Here is an 11,298-nt window from a genome sequence, read left to right as displayed (position 1 = left end):
CAAAAGATGGAGCTAACTGTTTTAATGACATTCAGACTTTACTTCAATCAATAACGGAGCAGCATCTCCTCATCCGTGGCTCACTAGTGCAACAACAAGGCCGGAAATGTGTCCCGTGAAAAAACCTGTCCGACCGGAACTCTCTAATAACTAAAGTTCCTTGGGTGAATAATGTCAACTCGCTACACCGGTATGTTTTAGCGATTTCATGGCAAGTTTACTGACAGGTATAAGTAAGAACTTTACACTACTTGATATTAGAAATGGCAATAGCAGAGGATGAATGACCCATAACAAGAAGATAGAGAAAAAGAAGAAGCTTATCGACTACAAAGGCGGAAGCACGCACATTTTCAGGACTTATGCAGATCCCAAATACAGATCAGCCGATTGCTTTTCCATAATATTGCGAAACAAAACGCCAGATAGTATGTCTTAACTTATATACACACACCATAATAATACTCGTATGCTAAAGCACAGTACAATCCATCAAGCGGTGCGGCTTCATAGCTTACCAAAGTCATACTAAAACATTTTGATAGATTTTTGAGTGCCGTGTGTAATGTTCTATATTTTCAATGGAACATATAACATTTTGGTGTTGTTTACTTGAGTCCTATTGCAGTCTACACGTATCTCTTATGTGTGACTGCCAACATATTGCAACCCACACGTATCTTTTATGTGTGACTGCCATCTACTGGTCACACATATCATTTCACCATGTACCAAATAAAATAGCTTCGAGGTCGGTAAGCACAACCAAAATTATTCCGTACATTAGACGGACTGGATTATAAGGCGCACTGTCGAGTTTTGAGACAATGAAAGGATTTTAAGTGTGCCTTACAGTCCGAAAAATACGGTAAATAAGTTATGCTTCTTCCCACTCCTTTTCGAATTGTGTTAACACATGAGGTTCTTGATGTCATTTTTTAAAGCTTTTTTGTAATAAACTCAACAATCATGTAATGTTCCGTAAAACATCTGGTTGGTCAACAAAACTAATGAAATGATTCGGTAAATTAGCAAATTAGCATTGTCATCTTTTTTGAAAACAATCTGTTCCAAGTTATATTTAATAATGGAAATGTCTATATTGCCACGTTTACAGCACAACGTATGCCTACCATTGTACTTTATTTGGTAATTGAATTCAAAATAGAACAATAGGTTTAATTTAGGTCAATTGGGCCAAGTATCATTATGATTAATTGGAATGTCCTACCATTAATCAGAAAGAAGAGTGGGCTACACATTTAAAAGTAATTAAAAACGGAGTAATTAAAGTACCATTCCTTGAGAGAGTTTAACCGCTAGGAGGATGACAAATCACTCGCTTCCTTCTGGGTAATCAATGAAAGCTTAATGCAGCTGCTGCAAGTTACATGACGTGACATCACTTTGCCTATTGTAGGCAAGAGCCTGTATGCTAAACCCTTTGGGCTACAAAATAATGCTAAGCCAGCTGCGTCCACAGGGGTAACTTCCGAAACCACTGCTTAATCAATATACCAAAACCAGTGAAATTGGCACGTTGTGTAATTTGTAAATAAAAACAGAATACAATGATTTGCAAATCCTTTTCAACTTCAATTGAATAGACTGCAAAGACAAGATATTTAATGTTCAAACTGAGAAACTAAATTTTTTTTGCAAATAATCATTCACTTGGAATTTAATGGCAGCAACACATTGCAAAAAAGTTGGCACAGGGGCTTGATGTACAGCTTAAATGGTTCAACAGTCCGGGGTCTCTGTTGTGGTATTTTAGGCTTTATAATGCGCCACACATTTTCAATGGGAGACAGGTCTGGACTACAGGCAGGCCAGTCTAATACCCACAATCTTTTACTATGAAGCCCTGCTGTTGTAACACGTGGCTTGGCAATGTCTTGCTGAAATAAGCAGGGGCGTCCATGATAACATTGTTGCTCCAAAACCTGTATGTACCTTTCAGCATTAACAGTGCCTTCACATATGTGTAAGTTACCCATACCTTGGGCACTAATACACCCCCATACCATCACAGATGCTGGCTTTTGAACTTTGCGCCTAGAACAATCCGGATAGGCCGGCGGCGTTTCTGGTTGTTGTAGATAAATGGCTTTCACTTTGCATAGTAGAGTTTTAAGTTGCACTTACAAGATGTAGCGACAAACTGTAGTTACTGACAGTGGTTTTCTGAAGTGTTCCTGTGCCCATGTGGTGATATCCTTTACACACTGATGTCGATTTTTGATGCAGTACTGTCTGATGGATCCAAAGTCCGCAATATCATCGCTTACATGCAGTGAATTCTCCAGATCCTCTGAACCTTTTGATTATATTACGGACCGTAGATGGTGAAATCCCTAAATTCCTTGCAATAGCTCGTTGAGAAATGTTCACAAAGTGGTGACCCTCGCCCCATCCTTGTTTGTGAATGACTGAGCATTTCATGGAAGCTGCTTTTATACCCAATCATGGCACCCACCTGTTCCCAAGTAGCCTGTTCACCTGTGGGATGTTCCAAATAAGTCTTTGATGAGCATCCCTTAAATTTGTCAGTCTTTTTTGCCACTTGTGCCAGCTTTTTTGAAACATGTTGCAGGCATCAAATTCCAAATGAGCTAATATTAGCAAAAAATAACAACGTTTTCCAGTTCAAACATTAAGTATCTTGTCTTTGCAGTCTATTCAATTGAATATAGGTTGAAAAAGATTTGGAAATCATTGTATTCTGTTTTTATTTAGGAATTACACAACGTGCCAACTTCACTGGTTTTGGGGTTTGTAGCTCAATCCAAATGCTAATAATACAGTAACATAAATAAGTGTAACAATGACCAATGACCAATGATTTCCAGTATAAGGAGAACAAACCTCATCTGTTATATAATTCTGTATACTGCAAATCGCTACTATAGCTTACTGAAGTTTGTGGTTTAAAATGAACATGTAAGAAGACATAGTCAAGCACAACCGCAGATCCCTTCCCCATGATCCCTTCCCCATCAACAACAATGCAAATCATGCAGACTTTGTGAAAGCCGACAACGATTACTTTGGGAATAGTTATAATTCAGAACCTGATATTGTTGATCCTGAATATAAGGAGGATGATCTGCAAGTTTAAAGGCCTACTGAAACCCACTACTACCGACCACGCAGTCTGATAGTTTATATATCAATGATGAAATCTTAACATTATAACACATGCCAATACGGCCGGGTTAACTTATAAAGTGACATTTTAAATTTGCCGCTAAACTTCCGGTTCGAAACGCCTCTGAGGATGACGTATGCGCGTGACGTAGCCCGGCGAACACGGGTATGCCTTCCACATTGAAGCCAATACGAAAAAGCTCTGTTTTCATTTCATAATTCCACAGTATTCTGGACATCTGTGTTCGTGAATCTGTTGCAATCATGTTCATTGCATTATGGAGAAGGAAGCTGAGCAAGCAAAGAAGAAAGTTGTCGGTGCGAAATGGACGTATTTTTCGAACGTAGTCAGCAACAACAGTACACAGCCGGCGCTTCTTTGTTTACATTCCCGAAAGATGCAGTCAAGATGGAAGAACTCGGATAACAGAGACTCTAACCAGGAGGACTTTTGACTTTGATACACAGACGCCTGTAGAGAACTGGGACAACACAGACTCTTACCAGGATTACTTTGATTTGGATGACAAAGACGCAGACGTGCTACTGTGAGTATGCAGCTTTGGCTTCTAAACATTTGATCGCTTGACCGTATGTGCGCAACTTTTTTTTGCGTATGTACGTCACTTTTTAAAAATATATAAGCTTTATGAACCTTGGGTTAGGTGAACGGTCTTTTGGGCTGAGTGATTGTGTGTGTTGATCAGGTGTTTGAATTGTATTGGCGTGTTCTATGGAGCTAGTAGCTAGCATAGGAGCTAGGAGCTAGCATAACACGTACCGTACCGTACGTGCGCGTCACGTACGTAACTTTTTAAAAATATATAAGCTTTATGAACCTTGGGTTAGGTGAACGGTCTTTTGGGCTGAGTGATTGTGTGTGTTGATCAGGTGTTTGAATTGTATTGGCGTGTTCTATGGAGCTAGGAGCTAGCAGAGGAGCTAGGAGCTAGCGTAACAAACACGCAGGTGTTTTTATGCAGGATTAATTTGTGGCATATTAAATATAAGCCTGGTTGTGTTGTGGCTAATAGAGTATATATATGTCTTGTGTTTATTTACTGTTGTAGTCATTACCAGCTGAATATCAGGTCACCCCCGGCTCTCACAGCATCTTCCCTATCTGAATAGCTTCAACTCCCCACTAGTCCTTCACTTGCACTTTACTCATCCACAAATCTTTCATCCTCTCTCAAATTAATGGGGAAATTGTCGCTTTCTCGGTCCAAATCTCTCTCACTTCATGCGGCCATCATTGTAAACAATAGGGAACTTTGCGTATATGTTCAACTGACTACGTCACGCTACTTCCGGTAGGGGCAAGCCTTTTTTTATCAGATACCAAAAGTTGCAATCTTTATCGTCGTTGTTCTATACTAAATCCTTTCAGCAAAAATATGGCAATATCGCGAAATGATCAAGTATGACACATAGAATAGATCTGCTATCCCCGTTTAAATAAAAAAAATTCATTTCAGTAGGCCTTTAAGGCCTGCAAAGGTACTTCAAAAAATGTTATTGAAAATAATGTCCACTTTTTTTTAACTTTGTTAGTGTTTTTGTTTTATGTGTTTATTTTAAATACAGCGGGCTGCAAAAAGAAGACAGTTTAATTTCTGCCTTGTCAATACTGACTACTACTTTGCTTTTAAGTATAGACTTAGACTTAAACAAACTTTAATGACCCACAAGGGAAATTGTTCCACACGGTAGCTCAGTTTCAAAGGATGGAAAGTGTAAGGCCGGAAAGGATAATGCAGGTATAAAGTAGACTAAAAATGTACCGTAGTAGCAATATAAAATATGACATATATGTGATTTATACATATTAGATATACAATATATGATATATACTGATATATTTTTAGCGTGGCGAAGTTGGTAGAGTGGCCATGCCAGCAATCGGAGGGTTGCTGGTTACTGGGGTTCAATCCCCACCTTCTACCATCCTAGTCACGTCCGTTGTGTCCTTGGGCAAGACACTTCACCCTTGCTCCTGATGGGTGCTGGTTAGCGCCTTGCATGGCAGCTCCCGCCATCAGTGTGTGAATGTGTGGGTGAATGGGTGAATGTGGAAATACTGTCAAAGCACTTTGAGTACCTTGAAGGTCGAAAAGCGCTATACAATTATAACCCATTTATCATTTATTATATTATATTTTTTATAGAATATATACAATATATAACAATTACCATGTACCATATTAAAGTATAACATTTTTGGTAACACTTTAGTATGGGAAACATATGAACCATTAATTAGTTGCTTATTAACATGCAAATTAGTAACATATTGGCCTTTAATTAGTCATTATTAAGTACTTATGAAGTACTTATTAATCCCCACCTTCTACCATCCTAGTCACGTCCGTTGTGTCCTTGGGCAAGACACTTCACCCTTGCTCCTGATGGGTGCTGGTTAGCGCCTTGCATGGCAGCTCCCGCCATCAGTGTGTGAATGTGTGTGTGAATGGGTGAATGTGGAAATACTGTCAAAGCACTTTGAGTACCTTGAAGGTAGAAAAGCGCTATACAAGTATAACCCATTTATCATTTATTATATTATATTTTTATAGAATATATACAATATATAACAATTACCATGTACCATATTAAAGTATAACATTTTTGGTAACACTTTAGTATGGGAAACATATGAACCATTAATTAGTTGCTTATTAACATGCAAATTAGTAACATATTGGCCTTTAATTAGTCATTATTAAGTACTTATGAAGTACTTATTAATCCCCACCTTCTACCATCCTAGTCACGTCCGTTGTGTCCTTGGGCAAGACACTTCACCCTTGCTCCTGATGGGTGCTGGTTAGCGCCTTGCATGGCAGCTCCCGCCATCAGTGTGTGAATGTGTGGGTGAATGGGTGAATGTGGAAATACTGTCAAAGCACTTTGAGTACCTTGAAGGTAGAAAAGCGCTATACAATTATAACCCATTTATCATTTATTATATTACATTTTTATAGAATATATACAATATATAACAATTACCATGTACCATATTAAAGTATAACATTTTTGGTAACACTTTAGTATGGGAAACATATGAACCATTAATTAGTTGCTTATTAACATGGAAATTAGTAACATATTGGCCTTTAATTAGTCATTATTAAGTACTTATGAAGTACTTATTAATCCCCACCTTCTACCATCCTAGTCACGTCCGTTGTGTCCTTGGGCAAGACACTTCACCCTTGCTCCTGATGGGTGCTGGTTAGCGCCTTGCATGGCAGCTCCCGCCATCAGTGTGTGAATGTGTGTGTGAATGGGTGAATGTGGAAATACTGTCAAAGCACTTTGAGTACCTTGAAGGTAGAAAAGCGCTATACAAGTATAACCCATTTATCATTTATTATATTATATTTTTATAGAATATATACAATATATAACAATTACCATGTACCATATTAAAGTATAACATTTTTGGTAACACTTTAGTATGGGAAACATATGAACCATTAATTAGTTGCTTATTAACATGGAAATTAGTAACATATTGGCCTTTAATTAGTCATTATTAAGTACTTATGAAGTACTTATTAATCCCCACCTTCTACCATCCTAGTCACGTCCGTTGTGTCCTTGGGCAAGACACTTCACCCTTGCTCCTGATGGGTGCTGGTTAGCGCCTTGCATGGCAGCTCCCGCCATCAGTGTGTGAATGTGTGGGTGAATGGGTGAATGTGGAAATACTGTCAAAGCACTTTGAGTACCTTGAAGGTCGAAAAGCGCTATACAATTATAACCCATTTATCATTTATTATATTATATTTTTTATAGAATATATACAATATATAACAATTACCATGTACCATATTAAAGTATAACATTTTTGGTAACACTTTAGTATGGGAAACATATGAACCATTAATTAGTTGCTTATTAACATGCAAATTAGTAACATATTGGCCTTTAATTAGTCATTATTAAGTACTTATGAAGTACTTATTAATCCCCACCTTCTACCATCCTAGTCACGTCCGTTGTGTCCTTGGGCAAGACACTTCACCCTTGCTCCTGATGGGTGCTGGTTAGCGCCTTGCATGGCAGCTCCCGCCATCAGTGTGTGAATGTGTGTGTGAATGGGTGAATGTGGAAATACTGTCAAAGCACTTTGAGTACCTTGAAGGTAGAAAAGCGCTATACAAGTATAACCCATTTATCATTTATTATATTATATTTTTATAGAATATATACAATATATAACAATTACCATGTACCATATTAAAGTATAACATTTTTGGTAACACTTTAGTATGGGAAACATATGAACCATTAATTAGTTGCTTATTAACATGCAAATTAGTAACATATTGGCCTTTAATTAGTCATTATTAAGTACTTATGAAGTACTTATTAATCCCCACCTTCTACCATCCTAGTCACGTCCGTTGTGTCCTTGGGCAAGACACTTCACCCTTGCTCCTGATGGGTGCTGGTTAGCGCCTTGCATGGCAGCTCCCGCCATCAGTGTGTGAATGTGTGGGTGAATGGGTGAATGTGGAAATACTGTCAAAGCACTTTGAGTACCTTGAAGGTAGAAAAGCGCTATACAATTATAACCCATTTATCATTTATTATATTATATTTTTATAGAATATATACAATATATCACAATTACCATGTACCATATTAAAGTATAACATTTTTGGTAACACTTTAGTATGGGAAACATATGAACCATTAATTATTTGCTTATTAACATGCAAATTAGTAAGATATTGGCCTTTAATTAGTCATTATTAAGTACTTATGAAGTACTTATTAATCCCCACCTTCTACCATCCTAGTCACGTCCGTTGTGTCCTTGGGCAAGACACTTCACCCTTGCTCCTGATGGGTGCTGGTTAGCGCCTTGCATGGCAGCTCCCGCCATCAGTGTGTGAATGTGTGGGTGAATGGGTGAATGTGGAAATACTGTCAAAGCACTTTGAGTACCTTGAAGGTCGAAAAGCGCTATACAATTATAACCCATTTATCATTTATTATATTATATTTTTTATAGAATATATACAATATATAACAATTACCATGTACCATATTAAAGTATAACATTTTTGGTAACACTTTAGTATGGGAAACATATGAACCATTAATTAGTTGCTTATTAACATGCAAATTAGTAACATATTGGCCTTTAATTAGTCATTATTAAGTACTTATGAAGTACTTATTAATCCCCACCTTCTACCATCCTAGTCACGTCCGTTGTGTCCTTGGGCAAGACACTTCACCCTTGCTCCTGATGGGTGCTGGTTAGCGCCTTGCATGGCAGCTCCCGCCATCAGTGTGTGAATGTGTGTGTGAATGGGTGAATGTGGAAATACTGTCAAAGCACTTTGAGTACCTTGAAGGTAGAAAAGCGCTATACAAGTATAACCCATTTATCATTTATTATATTATATTTTTATAGAATATATACAATATATAACAATTACCATGTACCATATTAAAGTATAACATTTTTGGTAACACTTTAGTATGGGAAACATATGAACCATTAATTAGTTGCTTATTAACATGCAAATTAGTAACATATTGGCCTTTAATTAGTCATTATTAAGTACTTATGAAGTACTTATTAATCCCCACCTTCTACCATCCTAGTCACGTCCGTTGTGTCCTTGGGCAAGACACTTCACCCTTGCTCCTGATGGGTGCTGGTTAGCGCCTTGCATGGCAGCTCCCGCCATCAGTGTGTGAATGTGTGGGTGAATGGGTGAATGGGTGAATGTGGAAATACTGTCAAAGCACTTTGAGTACCTTGAAGGTAGAAAAGCGCTATACAATTATAACCCATTTATCATTTATTATATTATATTTTTATAGAATATATACAATATATAACAATTACCATGTACCATATTAAAGTATAACATTTTTGGTAACACTTTAGTATGGGAAACATATGAACCATTAATTAGTTGCTTATTAACATGCAAATTAGTAAGATATTGGCCTTTAATTAGTCATTATTAAGTACTTATGAAGTACTTATTAATCCCCACCTTCTACCATCCTAGTCACGTCCGTTGTGTCCTTGGGCAAGACACTTCACCCTTGCTCCTGATGGGTGCTGGTTAGCGCCTTGCATGGCAGCTCCCGCCATCAGTGTGTGAATGTGTGGGTGAATGGGTGAATGTGGTAATACTGTCAAAGAACTTTGAGTACCTTGAAGGTAGAAAAGCGCTATACAATTATAACCCATTTATCATTTATTAAATTATATTTTTTATAGAATTATATACAATATATAACAATTACCATGTACCATATTAAAGTATAACATTTTTGGTAACACTTTAGTATGGGAAACATATGAACCATTAATTAGTTGCTTATTAACATGCAAATTAGTAACATATTGGCCTTTAATTAGTCATTATTAAGTACTTATGAAGTACTTATTAATGCCTTATTCTGCATGGCCTTCTTATACAACCAGTAAGCCATTAACTAAGAGTCTTCCCTAACCCTAACCCTAACTCTAACCCCAACCCCAACCTCAACCTAACCTTAAGCCTAACCCGGACTCTAACCCTAACCCTAACCCTAACCCTAACCCTATGTTAATAAGCAACTAATTAATGGTTCATATGATCCCCATACTAGTGTTACCACATTTTTTTATGATTTTTTTTTTCCAAATCAAAACAAAGGCAAAATAATGAATGTGTTGTGTTAATTCCAGCTGAAAATGAATTAACACATTTTAATATAGGTAAAGCAGTGCAACACTAACCGCTGCTGCCACCTACTGGTCAAAAATCCAAATATATTTTTAGGCATTTAGGATTGGTATACAGTTAGTACTGTGGTCTGTACACATACACACTGGTTCTAATACATGTTTGTCATGTATTGTTTGTCATGTATTAAAAGCATTTATTCACCTCTTCAAAGAAAGTGTGAGAATAGGGCAGGGACTAAAACTTATCAGCTCTGGACATGAGATGTTTCTTGGTGTTCTTTTCAGGCCTAAACAGGATTAAGTAGCATTTTGGTGCAAAGATACAGCCCAGTAAGCCATAGCTGGAAGCTAAAATGGCAAACACCTCAGTGGCTGTGGAGTACTTTCCTGGAGAGCTGATGTAAGCGGGAACGAAGGCCACCCACACGGCACAGAAGATCAGCATGCTGAAGGTGATGATCCGGGCCTCGTTAAAATTATCCGGAAGTTTCCTCGCCAGGAAGGCCAGCAGGAGACAGAGGCAGGCCAGCAGCCCGATGTAGCCCAGGACCAGACCGAACGCCACGTGGGAGCCTTCGTCGCAAAGGAGGATGACCCTGGCGCTCTCGCGAGGAATCAGTTTACGTGGGGTTGGAGGAGCCACGGTCAGCCACACAATGCAGATGATTACCTGTCCAAAAGTACATTTGAAAACAGTTTAATACACACAAAGGACCATCATACCTTTGATGGATTGTTGATGTGTGAATGGACTGTCTTTAGTGTCGTTTCAATATGTAAGTTGTAAAACACGACGTCATACATGCTAAGGTAAGACATATAGAAGATAAAGTTTTATAATAAGATCGAGATCAACAAGATGAGGCAATTCCTGCAGGAATTGCGTGTGAACGCTCCAATGCTGAAGTTGTATTGAAATCCTGGAATTTTTTTTTAGAATTGTTGACGTAGAGCACACTAGTGGACCTACTCAGTGGCCTAGTGGTTAGAGCAGGGGTGTCAAACTCATTTTAGATCGGGGGCCACATGGAGCAAAATCTACTCCCAAGTGGGCCGGACTGGTAGAATCACGGCACGATAACTTAAAAATAAAGACAACTTCAGATTGTTTAAAAATAGAACAAGCACATTCTGAAATTGTACAAATCATAATGTTGTTGTTTTTTTTTACAAATTACCTGTTGCGGTTAATAGTTTATATACTTTATTTGTCGTTATATATATTTCTGAATAAATTATGTGATAATGTTCATCAGTCAACTCATTGGTGTTAATTTTTAATCTATCAAGATGAAAAAATTATATCAAAATCCAATTACAGTATATTATTTATGTAGTTTGCTCATTTTCCTCGACTGATGTACTAACATCATGTGGTTTATTTTGTACATATTGTAGTGTAATCAACAAAGATACAAAGAATTGCTATTGCGACA

At 37.7% G+C, this 11,298-nt stretch overlaps 1 protein-coding gene across 1 annotated transcript in view; it reads right to left on the bottom strand.

The window, feature by feature from the left end:
- Positions 1–9,778: 9,778 nt before the first annotated feature.
- Positions 9,779–11,298, bottom strand: part of LOC133659107 (extracellular calcium-sensing receptor-like) — a 33,477-nt gene continuing 31,957 nt past the window's right edge. Inside the window, exon 11 of the mRNA XM_062061842.1 lies at positions 9,779–10,532. Within this exon, the coding sequence (XP_061917826.1) occupies positions 10,098–10,532 (435 nt within the window). The 3' untranslated portion in view covers positions 9,779–10,097. The remainder of the gene's footprint in view (positions 10,533–11,298) is intronic.

Source organism: Entelurus aequoreus, linkage group LG10 (genome assembly GCF_033978785.1).
Source record: "Entelurus aequoreus isolate RoL-2023_Sb linkage group LG10, RoL_Eaeq_v1.1, whole genome shotgun sequence".
NCBI classification, from domain to species: domain Eukaryota; kingdom Metazoa; phylum Chordata; class Actinopteri; order Syngnathiformes; family Syngnathidae; genus Entelurus; species Entelurus aequoreus.
The sequence above is the reverse complement of the archived record's forward strand: the minus strand, read 5'-3'. Positions and strand labels throughout refer to the sequence as shown.